We start from the raw sequence: 21754 nt of genomic DNA, 5'->3' as shown, positions 1-21754 counted from the left end.
CGCGGAGAACGTTGATCTCGCGACCAAAAGAGGCGACCTTGTCACCGCCCCCGACTGACCTCGTAACACCTGTTACGCCACGCGAATCGAGGCGAGTAAGGTTACGCGTAAACGAGTTTAAGCCACCAGGTCGGCGAAAACACTTTCACTGACCCGCCGTAAAGTGGTTTCGCTCGACCAAGTGGATCCCACTCCGCGGCTGGCTCTTCCTCGAGGAAACCACTACTTCTCTCCACTCCTGTCGCCCCTATCTCTTTCTACCTTCCGCTATCTGCCTGACGAACGAGGAGACACGCCATTGGCTGGCTCGACAATGAGGAACGAGAGTCTTGGGGATTTTTATTCGTTCCTTCGACTGCGAAAGCTTTACCAGAGAAATCACGCCGCGAAAGAAATCCTGCAGATCCCCGTGGCGTAATCCCAGGAACAGGAAATCTCGGGGCTTCTGTTTGCAGATGGATTATTTTACGAGGTGATTTATGCGAGACGCTCCGTGGGTACTTTCATTGGAAATATCGTTGTCCCAGATTTGGCTGAATTTCGGGGCACTTCTTCGATCCTTATTGCAGCTTAATTTTAGAGGAAACTTTGTACAGAGCCTTCCAATATTTTAATACGTTTCTTTTAGGAGAAGATTCAGTTGGTTACTAGGAATATTATGCGAAGGGGTCCCTTAATGTTTTAAATACACTATTTGGTACAGTGATGCTAAAACGTTGCATAATCTGTGAGAATAAACCTTTTCCCAAATATTCCTCGGGAACTAAAAGCAATAATACAGCAATGATTAACTTACCTGCTCTTCTATCTTATTTACAAGACTTCAACACTTTGTGCAACTAGGTAGACTGAGTCAGTGTCAAGCCTAGCGAGGGCCAAACTTTTTAGCTCGAGTTAGCACAGGCATCTGATTAGTGCGCGACTACGTGGCAGGTTAGTGTTAAATGCACGTTCCTCGTGGGTTCGCAATCGCTTCCTGCAGCATCAGGACCTTCGGGAGAGTCCCTGAACGCTGGATCTTCGTGGCAGTGTTACGAAGTTGTTGGCATTTGTTAGTGAAAGACAGGAGGAGAATTGTCGTCCTCGACGGGTTCACGATCACGAGCAGGATGGACAGCCTTTCGCGGAAGCAAGCCAAGGATCGAACGCGACCTTCGCTCGAATCCTGCGCGCCGAGGAGCTGGCTCCGTCTGCTGACGTTATTCAGGATGATCGAAGGCAACCGAGGATGGACCGGGAAGATGGTCTTCACTTGTTATTTGAAGGAAGCGAGGCAAGGAAGATCGTTTTCGTGAAGCTGCTCTGCAGTTTCTGCACAGATGAACTGTCCTATTGGCGAACTGAGATTCGGCTTTTGGTTTCAATGCTCCAGAAATTAGAGAGCTCTCATTTGAGCTGCGAGTAAAAATTGCAACAAAGTAGCAGAGGCGAAGTTTTTCGTAAAAGTAGCTACGACAAACATGGTCTCTGGGAATATTAAAAACTCTAAGAATTATCAGGAAAACTTTGATTTCTCTCTTCAAAGAAGAAAGACAATATGTTTCACTAACAGTGAAACCAAAATTGATCTACAGTCACAAATAACAAAGTGAACAAATGCCAACGAGTGCATACACCACGAAATCACGAACTACGATTAATCTTCTAATATTCTAATCGCTCGCGTATGCACAACGAGCACTCTTCCACTTAAGGTGCTTCCACTTTCGCGTCTCGTGACCGGTATTTCTGATGCGCATACTCGATACAGACAATTTTTTATTGGCGAAACGTGAAGGAAGGTAGTGATTGTATGAATATATACAAGGTACCTGTCACCAGTGACGAAAGTGTCTCGCGTGAAAGGGCCCGTAGGGTCGAGACGAGTAAACGGGGACAGGGACGTCTGGCTGGGTGATCTGACGTGTGTGACAACAAATAAATAGCGTTTTATTCACAAGTTAGGTGCACAGGGACGGCGAGAGGAATTGCACGACTGTGTGCCAGTGCTCGGAGGGGGTGGTTAGTTTCACCCCAACCAAAGGGACTCCTCGCCTCGGTGAGTGTCTTTGGTGGTACGTGTTGGGAGCGGACTCGATGCCTTTGTCGCTACCCTCTTTGGATCGCTCTTTCCGAGGAAAAAGCGTCCCTTTTTCACGCCGAACTCATTTACCTGAGTTGGGTGGCACGAATCCGTATCCACTCGCGCCCACCACCACTCCGCTCGTGTCGGCGCTGTTCGGAGGAGGCCCCGGCGGGAACAGCACTGGACCTGGGGCACAAATATTCTTCGTCAGATGTTTTGCAGATATTTTCGTGGATTTCTATGCGGAGAAGAGGCTTCGGTGATTTTTAAGTGTGTTAGTTGAAGCTGGAGGGTGTAGGGATCATTGATATTCGGGTGATTGCTGGATATTTTGGGGGAGGTTTGAGGATCTTGAGTGTTGGAGCAGGTAGAAGTTCGCTTTGGTGGATCCACTTTAGATTTATGGGAAGAATCTTGTTGTAATGTGTGTTATGTTACTTGAGGATCGGTGGTGTAGGAATAAAACTTGCAAATAATTGAGTATGGAGGGTGTAGAAATTGTTGGGTTTTTAAGGGGGTACTCTAGAGTAGGTGGTTAAAAAAAAAACATTTTCTTTTTAATTATCTCGTAGTTCGTGGTGTGACAAATCTATCTGCAAAGCGACTTTTTGAAATTCGAAATATTAGCAAAGATGTGGAGGTCCAAAGGTAGTGGCTTCCGTACGGCACTATTGTCTGTAAAAACTTTAAACGCGTTTTTCTCGAAACAGGGGTTTTCAAGACGGGTGTTTGCATATCTGGAAAACTACTGGGCCGATCCTGTAGCTCTTTTCCATGATAAATAAAATAAACCTCAGTTTTTCCATTTCAGATGACTAGAACTAGACTTTTGTTAAATAAATTCCCGAAGGTGGCGTTGAAAAACGGGAAGTTACGCTAGAATTCCCCCTTAAGTTTAGAAAGTCTGTATGAATCTAGGTACTAGACTTTTAAACATTTAAAAATTTAAAATTGATTTGCAGTGTTTCTAAATGGATCAAGAGATGAATCGATAGAGATTCCTTGAAAATCAAGTGCCTAGGAGCTGAAACTTCGTTATCCAGTTGCGATTTAGTGCACCCATACTCTGCTATGAATCCACACAAATTATTAAAAAACAATTAACTCTGTAGAAATAATTAAAATCGAACTTCGAGTGTCCACACGTTCCACTCCATGCATCGCTTGAAAACAGGGGGTGATTGAATGCCAGGATCACTCGAGCACGATGTTCACTTGCCCGACCGCACTGCCACTCAAAACGATTTCAATCCGAATACAACGCGCCGCTTCAATCAGCGAAATACCTTTCAATTAACGATATTCTCATGGAAGACAGGGTACTAATAGAATCCTCCTGATTAATAGAGCCCTGACACAACTGGAGAGCAAGCGCGATCCCTCGAGTTCCACCAGACACGTCGCGAAACATTAAACGTCATCCGTCAAACTTCCCATTAACTGCTTCCAAACCTTCCAGCGTTTCCACTCGCGGCGTCCCGATTTCAATCACCGTTGGTATTTTAATGAGAAACAGGGTCCCCGGCCTTTCGCGTCTCCTTCCCACGAGCGTTACCATTTACGAAAAATCGTGAAACGCGAACCACCAACGCAACCGAGCTAACGACTTGTCAAACCTGAATGCTCGCGATTATCCTAGCCATCGTCTTTCCTTACTCGGCGCCGGGTCGCGATACGTATCCACGATTTCAATGAAATTACACGACTACTCGTTCGGCACGACCTCGACGACCCGGCTGCTCGACGATACGATCGCTGCTCGGCGATACGATCCTTATCGAAGTGGCTCGAGCAAATCGCAGATCGGTTCGCCAGGACGAATCGTTCCGGGATTGCAAAATCGTTCGCGAAAGGATCGGTGGCCTGGCCTTCACGGTCGTTGTCGAGACAATAATTGAGATCGACGATACTGAACACCCCCGGGAGTATTTTCGATTGTTTAACGGTCGGTTACGTTTCTTGGTACGCGTTCGTGGTTTCGAAATGAGTTGCAGTTACTTGAAAATACGATCGATTAATATTTGTACACAGAGGTTTGACCTGGAAGCCTTACTTGCTGATTTATCTTGCTAATGGACAGGGGTAGTTTCAAAAGTTTAATTACCCGTCTTCAACCAGCCTTGAAAATTAATTTCCACCTTCATATTTTAACACCCTCCGTGGCAGATGTCTAGATGGTTATTTATATCTCCGTTTGTGATTATCTCGAAGAGTAGTCTCTCAAGGAAAACCGGTGGAAATCCTTTCCCAGTCGGGAAGTAATTTCCAGCATGGACGATTATAAATCGACGTCGCTCGCGTCGGGTCATCAAGATACGGATAATCGTGTCTAATCACGGGGAACACGTCACAGGAAGCTGTGTGTAATATGCTCGCGTAATTTCTCACCGTTGTCTATGATCGTTGCGAAATTCCGGCACTGGGTGGCCAACATCTGATCGATCTGTCTAATAAATCATGCCAGTCAAACATTCCCTAATCACACCTCAAAGCTACCGAGTTCGTCGCAACTATTTAAAAGTTATATTAACAGAATATTATTCCCACTAACTAACACAGCCTTGAATTTTTCAAGAATTAATAAACCGCCCCGTGAACATTGAAACCTGTATCACTGCTACCAATGCTAGCATACCTTCGACCTGAAATATTTCTCTGAAATTAACGGAATTGGCACAGAAACGTGCATGTTAAGGGGAGGTTCTGGTCTAGAGCCCCAAAAAATAGGTGATATTTAGGAATTAATTAAAGGAAAACTACTATATATAATTTAATGGGACTTGTTGCATTGTATTAAGGATGTCTTATGTTATAGAAATATATTTTTTGTTTTATAATTAATCAGTGCAAACAGCCCTGTGGAGTCGTTAAAGTTAAGGCGTCAAAAAATTGATCCAAATCGGTGGGACCTGTATCTCTAAAAGTTATTATCCGATTCGACTGAAACCTTTTTTATTTTGAAGATTATTCTTTTTTCTAGGGAGGGAACTAAAAAAAATTACAAAAATTACATTTTTTTTAGAAAATAACGACACTTCACGTTTGAAATCACTTTTCCCTGTATTTTTCGTCCTTTCAACGCCTTTAAAAATTATAAATTTTCAACTTTTTGTAATTTTTTTAGTTCTCCCCCTAGCCAAAAGAATAATCTTCAAAATAAAACAAGTTTCAGTCGAATCGGATAATAACTTTTGAAGATACAGGTCCCACCGTTTTGAGAACACTGTTTCGAGAAAAACGCATTTGAAGTTTTACGTGAGCGCCGAGTAGCCGGTTGTGACCCATGTATTTGCCGCGACTCAAATGCCTACAACTTGGGGAATTTTACGAATTTCAACAAATCCTTTTAAACCCGTATTCCTAAAAGATTGAACATTCGAAAAATGATATAAAAAAATCGACATTTAGACCAGAACCTCCCCTTAAAGTTTTACGTGAGCGCCGAGTAGCCGGTTGTGACCCATGTATTTGCCGCGACTCAAATGCCTATAACTTCGGGAATTTTACGAATTTGGACAAATCCTTTCAAACCCGTTTTCCTAAAAGGTTGAACATTCGAAAAATGAAATAAAAGAAAAATCGACATTTAGACCAGAACCTCCCCTTAAAGGGAGAGCAGCTTCGACGAGGCAGCGGGAATCGATTAACAAGCCTGTTGACAGAGGAAACCGTGACTCAGAAGCACGTTCAGCTGAACTGACACCTTCGAGACATTATCCTGGAAAAATTGGAATACCGGGGAACGCGTTGCTTAATGCACAGTAGCAAGGTATCAACCAGTTCCAGCACGACTCAGCATTTTGTCAGCGTCGTTTTCGCAGTGATATTTATCGTAGGTGAGTTTGAACTTGGCACCCATTCCAGTGCACCGCGTTCCACTCGAACGCGGGGATCGCGTATCCTGGTTACGTGCGCGTCGACACGTGGTGTCGTAAATGTCAGATCAATCGAGGCGACCTTAGAACGGCAGATAAGGAGCAAAGTGCCCGCGGGGAAATAACGCCCCCGCTCTCTCTTTTCGCTTTCGTGCCTCTTCAGGGTCACCAAGAAGAAGGTACAGAACCAGCAGACACCTCTCGCAAGCTAATTTGCATTGTGGTACTCGAGAACTGATTCACAGTGACTTCCTGCGTCTGATGCGTCGCGGTTTCCCTCCTCGAGAATAGCAGCACGCGTCGGCTTGCTTTGAGGAGTAATTTCCAAGTGCAACTTCAAGATTTGAACGAGTTAACAATTTAACTTCGCTATTCACTCATCCATTGGAAAATAAGGCGAAGAACCCCATTAGATCGATCTCCAGCATTTCCAAAGCAAGCTTTCTTCTTTCATCGGGCCCATTACTCTAATCACGGACGTCGGTTGCCAGCGAATGTCTACCGCGCAGATAGAAATCTGCTCTGGCAAAAGTATCGCTCGCGGGATCGCGACAGGTTCGATATCTGGATTACGACGATAATATACCTTCCTCCGTATCTAGATAATCATCTCGCTTGCAGTCGCGTCACGGCTCGGCGGGAACGCGGGCAGAATTTAATTGCACGGTGAATTCGCGAATTCACTCGCCGGCGAATGCTTCTGACAGATCTGGGATTGGAGTCGGCGATAATCGCGCGATAAAATGGGCGAGCATGATGGAAACCAAGTTACTCGACTCTCGGATGGGGAGAACAATGCTGGACGGCTCTCTGCTCACCCCTGTTCGATCGTGGATCTCGCATTCCTCCTGTCTGGCTGAGGTAAGGGCCGAATCCTGCGAACAGCTGATTGTAGTCCTGGGCGGAAGCCACCGCCAGGACGAGTAAAACGAAGGCCGCTAGGATTCTCTGCAACAGAAACATCTACTTCTTAGTCCTCGTTAATTTAGTCTAAGTTTCTACTAATTCTAAGTGGCGACGAAGAAACTTTTTATCCAGCCTCTTTGAATTGATAAACGAGGTCACAGGGATTCCCCAAATCGTCTCTCGTTTTTTACACTTATGGTTGCGTTGCGAGAAGAAGCCCGGCGGACCATCAATTTGCACAATCTTCCTATCAATTCCTGGCGAATTACGATTGACAGGTTTCTTCTTTCGATTAGCACATACATCAAGGACCGCGGACTTATTACTGGAAGCTCCTCGATTACGCATCCGTGGCTACTTTCACTTCTACTTTCCATTTGCGAAAGAATGCCTTTCGACAGACTAAAATCGAAACCCTTTCGCCCAGTCGCGTTTCAGATGCGTTTAATCGCCCGGTCCCCGGGGTACAATCGCGACGCCTCGACGCGGAAACCACTCGAAAGTAGTCGGAGCCCCGTTGGACCGGAAGCGCGGTTGCAATTAACGCAAATTCCACGGTGCTGCAGCGAAAAATGATTAACGCGGCGCGACGTGCTTCGTTAGGCGCGCTTGGAAACGCTCGTAACTGCGAAACGTTTACCGCGATCGCGTGATTGACGATCTACGCGGTGCATACGCGGTGTGGCCAATAGAAAATGATGCTGGCACAGCGCTGGACGTGTTACGATTTTAGCGAACATACCTCGAAAATTTCACGCTCCAAAACGCTTCGTTAAGAACATAATTATACCGTGCCTCTTCCGCTGGAATAAAATATGAAACTCCTAAGATAGATTAAAATGTTCTTCTAGATCGTTTCAGAGTACCCTCTAATTCCATTGAATTATGTTACAATTTGAACTGAACAAGTCCACTGTGCAATGGATGGATGATATAATTCTTAAGATAATTGGGAAAAAATAGAAAAAATAATTTAAAGTACTGTACATTTAATTTGATTTTTACGAGTATTTCTTCAATTGCATAAATAGTTTTTCAGTTATCAAAACCAGTGTGTACTTCTTTGCAAATGTGTTTGGAGGCATTGAAAGCCTCGGATACAGGTACTAGAGTTCTTGGGGAGGCGACAGCTTCGATCGTATCGCACGAGAAATATTATAAGCATTGACAATGCTTTTTATGAAACCACTTCCAAGTCCATTGTTTTTGCAACTACTGTAATTTTGTTGTCACGAGGAATTGAATGCCACATTCGAGCCCTTTTGTTCAATACCACCCTATACAGTAGCCAGGCGAGGTGCGGGACAATTTTTACGAGTGGCCCGCGCCTCGTTGGTCAACAATGTACGAGAATTTATGGGCCAATAGCCGTCGAATAAAATCAGCATTCGAACTGCTCACTCGGAGGCCGTTAGTTCCCTCCGACGTTTCTATTCGATCGAAAGTCGATTCTCGCTACCATTCGCCAGCGTTCTGAAACGCGTGCTCCTCGTAAACTGTCGTTTAATAAATTAACGGGGATGAGTTATGGTCGCGATAGCGGAGCGTAATTGCGAAGGCATTTTGCAGGATTTGTTTTAGCTAAAGCCTGGTAAATCACAGTACAATAGTGCGCCGTTTAATTGATTCTTTCGACTGGCACCGGTAAATCGTGGCCGGCCGTTGACGAGCGAATATTTATTAGCGAAAGTGTATCATTCGAGGCGCGTTTCAAACTTTAATTACAGGAACTACTCACGACCGCGATTTCTGAGGCGAGAAGTTTAAAAAAGAGAAGATCTACGGCCCGGTTCTGAATTAAGTTCCCATCGGACACACTTTCCTCTCATACAGAGGAAATAAAATTTTAATTGATCGACCTTCTCGCCGCTAGCAGCGAACGTTCGCAAGCTCCTTGTTACCCCTTTATGAAATTTCCTATAATTAACAATTCCAAAGACTCGAATTTTAATTAAAAAACCACTCACTAACTCGATCTCCGAAACGACAAATTTCAAAACAAAAAGAAACTGTCACGATCCACTCACGAATTAAAAGTTCATCGACCACACTTTCCTCGACCACTTTCTTCTCTCCCAGATGAAATAAAATTTTAATCACCCTTCCAGCAGAATATCTCCACCGAAATTGCGACACCTTTCCAATCGCTATCCCCCCGGCTAGCACGAAATCTTCCCAAACAGCCTTTACGAGTCACACGCTCGGGGGGAAGCCTAAAAAGGGAACGTCAGAACGAAGATGACGCAAACTCGTTCGCGGCGGGCGCGGAGCCGAATCGTAAATTTCGTCCCGGCGTTTACGCGAACGGCGGGGGAAAATGCGATTTGAATCCCGCGGTAATCAACGATGCTCTTGTTTCCCTTCGAGCCTCTGGTTACGTAAAGACTGATGAAACAGTTATGCCGCGTTACGATCCTCCTGTCGCGGATTCCGCGCACGTTACGGGCTTGGGAACGATCGCGAGCACGACGAATAATTGCGCGCTCAGATCACGGCTGATTAATTAAGCGCGCCAGGCTACACACGCGTTCTTCCATCGGTTCTGCTGGATCGAAAGCAAGGTGAGCCACGTCATAGCGACGCGATTTCTTGCCAGCCTGCCGCAATGTCAAGGCGATTAATTGTTGGTCGGCCACGAATTGCAAGTAACAATTATGCGGCGGTGGCAAACGGTGCTGCGGCAGCGGTTGCAGCGAGGAAGGGCGACACGCGCGGTGACTGTAGTCGAATATCAGCGAAAGTCGTTTCTATCAATGTCTGAGAGCGGGTCTGACCACGTGCCATTGGTCGTCATCTACTTGTTAGTCGTCGGAGGCTGATTACCAGGGATTTCAGGATGATGCACGATGGAACGGAATTTGGAAGACTTCCCTTTTCTTGGGAGTCCTGTTATTAGAAATAGTGTGTAGGTAGCGCGGCAAACAGGTGATGTATATGCTCTTTCTTACCATGGGCCTAATTCTCTTTCTACTCGGCATCAAAATCTCCTTTTCATACCGACACACTGGATATCTAAAGTTGAATCCTCTTTCGCTTATATTTCTGCTCACTATTATAATTCCCTTCCACCTGATATTCGAGGGCTAAATTCATTTCCTGATTTTAAATGTAAAGCTCGACGATATATATTTCTACACTATTCCTAAGTCACTTTTATATTCCTTCTTCTCCTTGTCTCGTCCCTGTCTGTCCATCTACGTTTATGCTTTTCTATCTTAATGCGCCAGAATAATAAAAAAAAATTGTTCTCTTAATAAATTTTCTCCTAATTTGTCTGTTTTTACTTTTCTTCCCTAGTTTTAGTTTTAGTTTTAGTTATTTAGTTAGGCTTCAAACAGTATTGTACTGCAGCCTTGTCTTTTACTTCGCTATTCTTCAGGTATTACTGTTCTTTGTATGTTCCAAGTAATAAAGAATAATAATAATAATAATAATATTAATATACGAGAATAATTTTACTTGAGAGACTGAGAGAGTTGTTGCTTGGTTTGATATTGTGCAGTGTAAATGGGAAAGAACAGCACTTGTTCTTTGTTAATCTTTGAGGGATGAAGAATGATCTTTGCAAATTTGAAGAAGTGTACTAACTGCTCTATATGGTTTTAGTCTTACAACACGTTTCAGAAGTTTGCTTTATTACTGCGAAATTTCAAGTATGACAAGAACATCTCTCAGATGGAAGGTAGTTAATTTTTAATAAAAAAATTCGACACCACCCCCATAAGAACTTATATCCTTCTACTCCAAGTGTCTCGACAAAATTATTTCAAGAATCAAGCAACAGTGTAACAGATTTACTTTGCTTTGGAAGAAATCGATGGGAACAGAGGGAAAGACAGCTTAATGCCATGTGTAGGCGAGTCCGAGCCGGGGTTGCTGGTTGATTGGCACAGGCTTCAATTACACTTGCAACCGTGTAATTTCCCTCCATCTCGCTATGAAAAACTCTTCACAAAAATTCCTCGCGATACTATCGGCCGTTTCCTTGAATCGCGTGTGCGTGTCTTTATCCCCCAGGAACCGAGGGGCCGCTGGAAAAATGCGAAACTACCGGCGTGAGGCGAAATTCGCACAGACTCGCCTCGGCTCCCTGCGACCCGGACCTTTCACCGACACTTCGAGCAGAGTTTCTGGCAATCGCGGAAGCCTGAGTTCGAGGATGGTTGCGCAAGCCCCGCGAGAGAACCGCTCGCGAAAGCAAGGTCGAGGTAACAGGGCGAGCGCAAGGACGCTCTCGATTATCGATACTACCACGCGGAGGTTCGAGAAACTGAACCGCGAATACCCCAGACGAATTCGATTTCTAAAACTGGGTTATTCCTCACAGGGCGCTCTGACTAATGAAAATTCTCGTGTGCCCCTGGCTCACAACTAGATTCCTCAGCTCACATGTTCCTAAGACACCACACAGAAGTGTCCTCAGCGTTCAGAAGAACCTACTTTCATTCATGAGTCTATTTATACAAAGCTTTCCTAGAAGAAACCATCGCTCGAATGAAACTTAAACAATCATCGACCGCCAAGGCTGCGACGCCCAGCAGCGAGTCTTCGCCCAACCAAGGCTCGCAGCGTTGGAGGGCCGCCTAAAACGCGGAGGAAACTACTCGAAGAGACGCGTGTCGGCTCGATTGCGGGTACGAGGTCGCCCACAAACCGCGGCACACATGCTCGGGCACCGTGACGTTAGATCACGCCGCAGCGATATCTGAGCCAACGCGCCGATGATCACGAGGGAAAAGCGCGCGTAACCGAGGCGACTAGGCCGGCGCAAGCTCGGGTACCGATGTGCTGTATAATTCATGTGAACATCGTTGCGAAATACTTGTCAACGGTTGCATATTCCTGGGGTGAAGCCAGGCAGGCGAGAAAGCGGAGGAAACCTGAGGACTCCAGAGCGTTTTCCACTGGCGGATTAACGAGCCTGGCGCGCGCGCGCCAGGATCGATTAGGGTGATCTGGGTCTTGGCGAAAGTTTTTCGGCGAACATTTACACGGTGGCGGCTGAGATATGCGGTGGGCGGAGCGGTGCTGGATGTATGCGAGAGTTTAGAGACCTCTCGGAGGCTTGAATCTCTTTTGGAGGAATGTTTCTGGATTGGGTGCGATTTGGTGGGAAGTTTGAAGTGGCTTGAAGCGTTTTTGAGGCGAATTTGCTTTGGGTAATTAGCTTCTTCTGTGGATTAAGCGCGGGTGAATGGTGATGCTGATTGCTGGAGGGTACCTTGTTTTGGTGATGGAGTCTTTATGATTAGTAGATGAGAGTATTGTTGCAGAGAGAATGCTTGCAAAGAAGAGAGTGTTGGAAGATGTTTATACTTTGTTAAGTGTCCGAAGCTGCTGACTGGTCAGTCAGCACCGCCACTTTTAAGGCACATGTATATTTCGTACCAACTTTTTTTTAATCTCTATGATAATAATAAACATTGGGTAAAAGCATACATCTGGATTTGCTTCCATTTTTTTACAAATACAATAAAAAGAAAGTGTTTCTTTGACGGAAAACCATTGGCTAGTCCTCTTAAGTGTGGAGGTAGCTGATGAACTTACGAATTTTGACAAAAGGATGCATTCAGCAAAGAAATTCGAGTGCTTGGGGATGGCCAATATTGTGGCGAAAGTTTTAAGAGAAACTTTTTGGAGAAAACTGACAGAGAGTATCTCAGAGAGCTCAGCAACGTAATATTAAAGAAACTTCGGAGGTGTAAGACAATTTTTCGAGTGCACGGAGCTAGTGTCTTTCTGTGCACAGCCTTTTTACTGTCATCAGCAAAGAATTCTTTTTTTGAATCCATCTGAATCTTCTCCCACCCTGATCCAACCCAGTTTTCCCAGATTACAAAAAAGTATTCTTTTTGCACAGTGTCTGCCAAAAATGGTAGAATTATTGCTCGTTGCCAGGTCGTTCAGTGAAATACTCGAGCTGCTCGAGCCACGAATATGCCCAGAAGAACTTCAATTTCCTTTCCATTCTGTAATCAATGGACGACCGGCGGTGATCTACGTTTCATTATTTCCCCTGTAATCCGCGCGGAACCGCCCGAGAACATTGGGTTCCGCTTATTTTCTGGTTACCTTTCGACATTCCACGGGCGTGCAGTCGAAAGTACCTCTGAAAGTGACCACTCGTTTTGTTCCAGCATTGTTCGACCGATGATAAACATCGTGCTGGACTTAACCGAGCGGATCGTCAAGCAGGCGCAATTACTTTCCCCGATAACGATCTCGATTACGATTCGCGCATCTAACCAAGCAGCTGTGACGAATAGAGCATCGTTCTAATTTCAAACGCTACCTTCGTGTCTATCACTACATTCAGCTTCGAAGTAGAATTTACGGTCCATCGTAGAATTTTAAAAATTCATCAAAAGTTTGAGTTGCACTGTTCAATGACGAGGAAGTGAAGGTGTGTTCAATTTTTCGTAGCGTCAGCTTCCTTTTTCTTCTACTCTATTTCAACATCGAATCGAAGTATATGTTTGTTCCTTTTGTGAAAGCTTTACCTTCGATAGACGACGGGGGGCACCAGTGACACGAGACACTATTTATAACTATAATCTTTTATTGTTTTATAATATCTCCACATACTTTCTTCCTCTTCCTTCGTTGTAACCCTCGTCCTTTCCTTCTTTCCTCAACCCTCATCCTTTCCTTTTTTCCTTAACCCTCATCCTTTCCTTTTTTCCTAAACCCTCATCTTTTCCTTTTTTCCTCAACCTTTATCCTTTCCTTTTTTCCTCAACCCTCATCCTTTCCTTCTTTTACCACTTGTTCTTACTCCAATCTTGCTCTTCAAATTCACTTAATTCTTGCACCGATCCTGCTCACATAATTCTGTACCCAGCCTCTGCACATTAGCTGTCGATCTTTGCACCTCGATCTACTAATCCCCAGGTTATGCGCGGCACTGGCGCAATAGAGATATTACTATCGCCATCGTTTTAATCCGCATTAGCAACAGCTAGTCCCATTTGCGGTGAGTACACATGCCGATGCCTTGGACACAGGAGAAAGGCAGCCTCTCGTCAAAACAACGATCCCTCTCGATCCTGCCATACCGCGCCAGAAGTTTCTCCATCCTGCATGCACTATGCGTCTCGAGCGCACAATGTCCGATTCGTTAGGTAGCATATAGAAATATCCAGGCTGCGCACTCGAGAGAGTCGAGTGCTTCCGCGTTAAACACCGAGGGAAACGTCCCCTTCTCTTTCAAACCAACCTTCTGCACCATTAATACCGTCGATGCAACGCCGTTGCATCTGCAAGTCGAACGTGTTCGTTGCATAATTGGTGGAAAAGCAATTTTCTGCGGCGGTTGGAAAGGCTATGCTGCAGAAGTGACGCCACTTGTACGAGGAAGTGTTTGAAGTAGCCATTAAGCTCGTTAACATACTGGATTATTCATATAGCGCAATTATCTGACTTTTCTCACTTGCGGGTGTTTGAATCTTGCCGAGATCTCGAGGGAGAGATAAAGGCGCAGTTCTCCATTCTGGTTTCGGATCGTTTCTTGAAGGGAAGGGGTGTTTTCTTTTTCTCGATACCCATTTAGTAGTTGGGGATGAAAGTTTCGAGCTTCTGAATTCTCCAGCCCTAAAGATGCCTCGAGGAATTTGTTCCAGAGAACTTGAGATATCAGCCTGCTGAATACAGGGCACAGAAGTCGAGCGGTTCATTCGCACCCACGTCTTTTGTCGCTCGAGCTGGAATGCACGCGTAAGAGCACTTGGAGCACCATTGTTACAACACGCCCACATGCTGCTTGGAATAATGTTATCTGTTCCCTGTTACTTCGCGATGGGTGTGTATGACGGTAGCCGTAAACTAATGCCCCTTTTGTCGTAAAACTATTTTTTAACGGGCTCGAGGAGAGGTTGTTGCACCTCTGAAACGATCAGAGCAAAGATTGAAGCAAATGGCGACATTAGACAGAAAAAAATTCGCTATACATAACTGAATACTAATTGTAAAACACAAAGAAACCTTTCTCATTTCGTGGACTTCTAACGGACCCAGCAATATAAACAATTTACACACCCTTAAATTCTATATAAATTCCACTTGACAACCAAACCCGAAGACAGTCAACATAAAGTTTCTCCCCGCAAAAAATCAGTTTCCAAATCACTAAGTGAAAACGGTAAAAAGTTATTCGCCAAAGTGGAAGGCTGCGTTACTAAGCCGACAAACACGAAAATATCCAATTTCGACACGGTTTCGTGCAGCACTAATAGTTACAACGAGGCCCGTCCGATTCCGTTCAACCGAGCCATTTAATTAACCAATTAACATTCATTTAACACGAAAGGAGCTGAAATATATGGGTTCTAGTCAACAGATAGGATTCCACGATTTTTTAACGCGTGCTCGCGTTTTGCAAGCCAAATTAGGCGGATAATTTCGACATCGAGGACGATACAATGCGCTCAGTGCACTCTTGCAGCGTTGCGCTCCGGCTTGCACAATGCGTTTTCATCGAAATTCGTCGATCTAACGGCGTAACGCTGGAAAATAATAATTCCCTGCATTCTTTCACTGCCTCATTAGCTAAGATCCAGAGGAGTGGTAGCTCTAACTTTCGTAGAATTTAAGGTAGAAGCTTTAATGAAGATAATTTGGGCAGACAACTCGTGTATCGCTAAAATAATTAAAGTCACACTTGGATGAATCGTGCAGACCTTCGTAAACTCGCAAGGGAACAGGAAAATCGAGTGGACCGAAAGCTAGCAGAACAGGGACAGTGTCATTACAAGTGCGGTAATCGAGGTCGCTCGTTCAGGAAATTTGACGGAATGCCTCTAAAGTCGAAACGACGCCAGCGGAGCGAGGAGAAACCTCTATCGGCGTCGAGGAATTCGTTGCTCGAGCCCGAGGAAACGAGAATCTCTATAAATTCGTAATATTCCCCGGGGAATTGTATAACGCCTGTGCAACACTCTGAAGATATTAGGAAAATGCGCGGAAACAAAGGGCCATTGTTCGTCGCGAAAATTCATTTCTTCTTTGGCTAAAAATCGCGAATAAGACGAGCAACTACTCGGCCGAAACGACACATGGCACTTCTGCTCTCCAGCCTGAATCAGAGCTGCCGCGGAAGCAGAATGCAGTTCCTATTCAGAATATTCAGAACACGTGGGTGGACCGCGGAGAGGAAGAGGAAGAGCGGAGCAGACGCGCGAAACAGGCCGCGTTCCCTCGTTTCTTGCTACACCTAACGCCCCACAAAGGTTACAAAAGCGAATCGTTCCCATTCAGAGGCCCCCGCGGCAGAACTGTACCGGCGAGTGAAAGCGCGCATCACCGATCGCGATTTCATCCTACGCGTGTCCCTATTTTATTGCAATAGCCGCGGTGGGATCGCGTCCTTGGCGGGGGGCCAATTATTGCGCTAGGAGAATAGGGCCAAAGGTGTTAGAAAACGAGCGTCTTCGTAATTAGAAAGTGGAACGCCCGGCCTCTGCACGTGGCCGTCGCGTCCCTTTATGCGCCGCGCTTGTGCAATCGCCAGCCATTCAGACATCTTTCACAGAAACAAGCGGGCTTAGTCCTTCTTTCTGGTAGCGTACCGCGCTGGTGCATAGGATGCATTAATCATCCTCCTCGGCGACGTTACCTGCGAGCCCGCCAAATCGAACCTGCAGGTGTCCGATTGGAAAGCGTGACAGGTTTGCAAAATGCAGCATTTCCGCCGACGCGCGTGAACCGATCCGTCCGCTCCAGCCGCCGTCGATTAATTTGAACCTTACCCACGTGTCAGCTTACTCCACGCTATTACGTCAGCTTGGTCGCGTGAAAGGGTTGAACTTGTTTGCCAGCGACGAGAAAGGGAGGGGCACTTCCGTCGTCACGGTTCGACACTCTCGACAGCTATGCGGAAAAGTGGCATTTCTCTGAGGAGCTGATTGAAAAGCGACACCATTCGCCGGGGACTTTTGTGCGCCACTGGAGGACCAGGAATATTGAAAATATTGGAACGAGTCTCTGGTGAATGGATAGCTACTTCTTTCCCCTCGAATTCTATCTGGCAACCGCTTCTACGCGAGTTTTAGTCGCCCGGGGAGCGTCGATTCTGCAAGCGAATGGGGCTGAATTATTTTAATGGAGTTATTCGTTTCTGGTGGACCTTCTGGTGCAATGGATTCTTTGCAATTTCAGAGTGGGAGATTCGGAGGGGATTTTGGAGGTGTGAAGCATGTTACAATATGGGGTAAGATCGCAACGGTTAATAAGGTGAATGTCCCAATTTCTGCTCATTTCGTAGTTTTCTTATTATTGAAATAAATAATAATTATCTTAATAAAAGTTATTTGATTTAAGTTTGTTTTAGTAATTAGTTTGAATTGATTTGTATTTATAAAGTTTGTATTGTGAAAGGTTAATTTTGAGTATCAAGAAGAAGAATTATTTTTTACCTTTTGTAACAGTTTAGTAACAGAACCCCTATTTCTATTCGAAGGCATTTTATTTTTTGTTAATCATTATTTTATCCTTTACTGTTATGTTATAAAACATCTCCATAAAAGATGTAACTTATATTTACCCGAAAAGGCAACACATTATGTGAGCAGAAATTGCTACAAATCGCTATTCTTCGTGAGCAGAAATACGGACGTTTTGAGCATTGTATTTAATTACAAAATACTAATATTTAAACATCTTGAAATATGTTTCTTAAATAGTTTATGAATCGGTTGATTTATTATTAAAGAATTAATCAATTACTCTGCAAATTTTCATCACAAACAAATTTGTTACACCTTCTTTACGACGAGTAACCTCTTAAATCAGCAGAAATTGGGACATTCACCTTAACACAAGAAATGTAGGAGCTTGCGTTTCCTCGTGCGGTTACTAACCGACTGCCTCGCCGTGCCCTTGTTCTCACCTGTTATCCGTACACGCGCACGTATAGACGCCCGCGTGCTATGATTGCCGAAACATTCACAAAAACCGGGGGACGCGGACGAAGCCCGTCGGAGGTACACAACGCGTAATACACATGCAGGGTGGCCCAGATTGGTAATTGTAAAGAATATTGCATGTTAATGGATTAATCGACTGTCTACGAGAGATAATGCTCCCTTCACTTTGCGAGATTGAGGAAACTGTTAACGAGCATGGGGAAAACGCGGAAATATGCGAAGATTCTACTCGTCATCGAGACTTTCGCAAAACAGAGCTGCCCTGTTGGCGTAACAACGTGATTTACAGACTGAGAGGAGTGCAGCGCTGTTTGTCGATGAGGGAAAACAAAGAATGACAAAACTGCGATGAAATCGGGCTCCCAGCCGTATGAGTAATCGGACACGGTCGCTGCTAAGCACGATTTATGTAGACCGATGAATCCTTCGCGTGGATCGAGGGGATTTCGTATTTTGCAAGGAGAACTCGAGTTGTATCGTTCCTCGATTTGTTCTGCGTTGTTCGAACGTCAACGCGACGTGGTATAGAAGGAGATCAAGCTCACGGAAATGGGAAAAATTCTAATTTGTCCTCCGACTGTTCGATGATTTCCTCTTCCAAGCAGATTTTACATTGAACAGGTTTGCGAGCTCAGGTTTGGCTTCTTTGAACACTTGAATTTTCTATGTTTTGATCAGACAGCGTAATACAGTTTCCTCGATCGATATTTAAAGGGTAAATAGTTAGTGCCTCTTGTGGCTCTCTAATAAATTTCGAATTGGCTCAAAACTGCTGTCTCTGGATCGGCGTGTCGAGTTGCAAAACATTCCAAGCTAATACGCTTTGCATAACCAGACCTCGTTCGTTCCGCGTCGATCAGCCCGAGACGAATCCTTGGAAAAGTGTGACGCTATCAGGACTGGACACATTTTCAATCGAATCTAATCGAAATGGTCATTTGTACGGTTCCGTTCGAGCAAAGCGGAGTTTGAAAATTTATTTCGCTTTCGAGGCATATGTTAACGCGTGGTCTTCCGCTTTATCCCACTTTCCTTCGATCTTCTTCAGAATTGCAAACTTATATTCCTTCGTATCGAAGTACTTAAGGGGGAGGCCTACCTAGAAATTTTCGAAAAATCCATTTATATATTTTCTCGAAGCACATCTTGAAAATATTCCGTGAAAGTGTCAAGTTAATCCGACCAGAATTGACAAAGTTGTACGCGTGTAAGTAGTATAGGTGTTCCTCGGTGTACCGCTCAGACCCAAAACTTTTAACGCGTTGATTTTCCTTACCCCAGACACAATCCTCCCCAGCACTACGCATAAACCTACCACCGGATTCCTTGCCGTTGCAGCCTTCACAACCACCGTCCACTCACTCTTTGGTCCGAATATCCCGGCGATTAATTTCGCAAGGCAATCAGATCCCGATCGCGTGACCGGCGCAGGAGGTTTTCAATTTCTACCGACGGACAGCGGTGTTTTTCGCGCGCCACTCCGCGAGCACGGACGGCGAAAAAACTGGGTGCAGAAGAAATTACACGAAGTCTTTTGCAGCCAGGTTGCGCAACCCCCGCAGAATTTTTAAGCCCGTCAGGGCGACTGGTGCGGCGCGCGATCGCTTCCTATCGACGACGATCGAAAAACAAATTAAAAGGAATCAGCGTAACGGACCTGCCTTGGAGCCCACCTTTTACACCATCATTTCCTCGAGATGCGCCGAGGCGATAACAATGAATCGGCGAGGAATTTTCACCGATTAGGTGGCTGAATCGACAGGGGAATCGTCTTCCTGACAGGTAACGCTCGCCGCTTGTTATTCGTTACGTAACTCACGAGCGATCTGGTGTCAGGCAGACACGTTTAGTTGAGCAGCAAAGGTTGCGACAGCCCCGGGCAAGGACGTGGACCTGTCTCGCCGACGGCTACGTTCTCGTGAATGAACGGGACGAGTTTGAGGATTTCCCCAGCTCGCCAGACTACGTCCGTTCAACTTCTTCCTATTATTACTCTTTCCTCCTTCCTCCTGTCCGCGTGAATAATGGGTCTGATCTCTCAAACGGGTCACCAAGATTACTGGGTGTGCTGATTCATTGATGGTTTGCCTAGTAGAGAAAGGTGTCGATGATCCTTTATCGCGGAGAAGAGGGTTGCAAGAAGAAGTATTACAGCAAGGAAGAATTCAAGTAGGTGCTGTATACTATTTTAATTTGCAACGATAGGAAGTCTCGCCTGATTCAAAGTTGCAGGTCTATCTAACTGGTGGGTTTAATGTTGGACTCAGGAAAACATAATGCTGACAGAACCAGCAGAGAAGAACAGAAGTAGATGAGAAGTTTCTCCCTGTGCAACTCTAATTTGAAACGCACTTCAACACTGGCCACCAAAAGATCATCAGGCCACCTATCATTACCATACAAAAACCCGTGACGAAGATGAGTATTGTTCTCCCAAAGCGCAGAGCCGTCGACCTCGCCACAATTAGCACCGGCATAATATTAGCCTCGGACTGTCGCAATTTCTGTTGCAGCCCTAATTGCTACATCTAGGAATATAGATGAGCGAGCAGATAGAGTTCACGGCGAGATGCTGATGCGCTCCGCGATCGTACGAGAGACGAGGACGTAGAATGTAGAAAGTGGCGACAGAGCACGTGAGCCCTCTACATTTTGCACGCTTTTACGCGGTCGCGAAGAAGCTCGAGCGGCCCGACGCTCTCGCTTTTCTAACGATCGACGCTATCACGCTCCTCGCCCGCCGAAGACCAGCCGGGGCTCGGATGTCCACGGGGAATTGATTGGTCGGGACTTATCAGCGATTACAGCGTCGATAATCTCGGATTAACGAGGGAATCGTAGAAAGTTCCGCGCAGCGTGAAAGGTAGCTCGATGCTAGCCGACCAATTTCCACGAGTTACGGTTTGGCTGCCCGTGTACGAACCCCATGGTGCCTCGTTGCTGGAACAAAGCCGACTTGCTAACAAGAAGCACAAGAAGCGAAAGAAAGCTGCGCAGCGATCCTGAACAAACAGTAATTTCCACGGCAGACTCGTATGTATTCCATCGCGGAGGAACGCTACGATTCACCGATCCGCGCTAAGCACAGGCACACTACCGATCTTGGAAATCGAATTAAGAGCGATGCTTCCAGTAAGCAAGTCGGCCGGAGTAGCAATTCAAAACGGCACAGTATACGAGTCGCTCACTCTGCCGCGCGATAAGCTTCGATTAGAAGCGTGTTCTCACTCGAAGCAGCGCCATAGTGTCCTCCCTCGTCGGTCCTTCCTCTATCCGTGCAACCGGCGTCCTCGCGTGCTCCCAACAGGACACCTCATTTCCCAGCGAACAGGAGGGAAGTGTCTACCGATGCACCGCGTGGTCGCGTCCACGGAGTCGCGTGCCGAGACGAGCGCGATCGTTAAGGCACAGCCGAATGATCGATCGATCGAGCCGACCCGCGAGCTGGTTCGCCGCAGAAGCGCGCTATCTGCTCCCGCGAAAGTCTCCCCCACCGATTTCGCAGTGCCCCTCTATTCCGATGAGTCGCGCCACGAAGCCTATCGCGTGGAAACCTCCCTTTCCCATCCGCGGGTCTCTTCCGCGCCACCTTTCCCCCTCCGTCGCTGTCGGCCAGCCGCGAGAGTTTCGCGCGCGAAATTCTACTTACGATCCTCATGGTCCGTCCCGGGTGATACGGTGCGCGGATAGAGCAGGCCACGTGCCGCGGGGAATCAGCTTCTGCAGGAGTCGGGTTGAGACTGCAGGTCGCCGGTTCCCTGTTGGTCCCCGCGAGCTGAGGTGCTGCGTCGGTCTCCTAGGTCTGGGCACGTTCTCGGTGGCTGGAAGGGAGCACAGCGGGGTAGCTCACTGACTGGTCGAAGACTCGAAACGTGCAGGCCAAACGGTGGCGATAAAAGGTGGATCGTAAGTGTATGAGCCGCGCTCGCCGTGTCGGGACCGTTTGACGCGAGGTGGGGGCTGTTCCTGGGACTTATATGTCGCCGCTG

At 46.1% G+C, this 21754-nt stretch overlaps 2 protein-coding genes across 3 annotated transcripts in view; one reads left to right on the top strand and one right to left on the bottom strand.

The window, feature by feature from the left end:
* Wat (worker-enriched antennal transcript) overlaps nucleotides 1-21702 on the bottom strand; it is a 29719-nt gene extending 8017 nt beyond the window's left edge. Inside the window, exons 1-3 of one of the 2 annotated variants that reach the window (XM_076821282.1) lie at nucleotides 21415-21702; nucleotides 6759-6888; nucleotides 2153-2251 (exon numbers count right to left, since the gene is read on the bottom strand). In XM_076821282.1, coding sequence (XP_076677397.1) covers nucleotides 2153-2251; nucleotides 6759-6888; nucleotides 21415-21423 — 238 coding nt within the window. In that variant the 5' untranslated portion in view covers nucleotides 21424-21702. Of the gene's footprint in view, nucleotides 1-2152; nucleotides 2252-6758; nucleotides 6889-20993; nucleotides 21244-21414 lie in introns of those variants that run through there. The other variant, XM_076821281.1, reaches the window with a different exon arrangement.
* Ance-3 (angiotensin-converting enzyme Ance-3) overlaps nucleotides 1-21754 on the top strand; it is a 172939-nt gene that overhangs the window by 74028 nt on the left and 77157 nt on the right. The window lies entirely within an intron of this gene.

This window comes from Andrena cerasifolii, chromosome 10 (genome assembly GCF_050908995.1).
Source record: "Andrena cerasifolii isolate SP2316 chromosome 10, iyAndCera1_principal, whole genome shotgun sequence".
Taxonomy (NCBI): Eukaryota; Metazoa; Arthropoda; class Insecta; order Hymenoptera; family Andrenidae; genus Andrena; species Andrena cerasifolii.
This window is presented reverse-complemented; position numbering and strand designations above follow the sequence as displayed.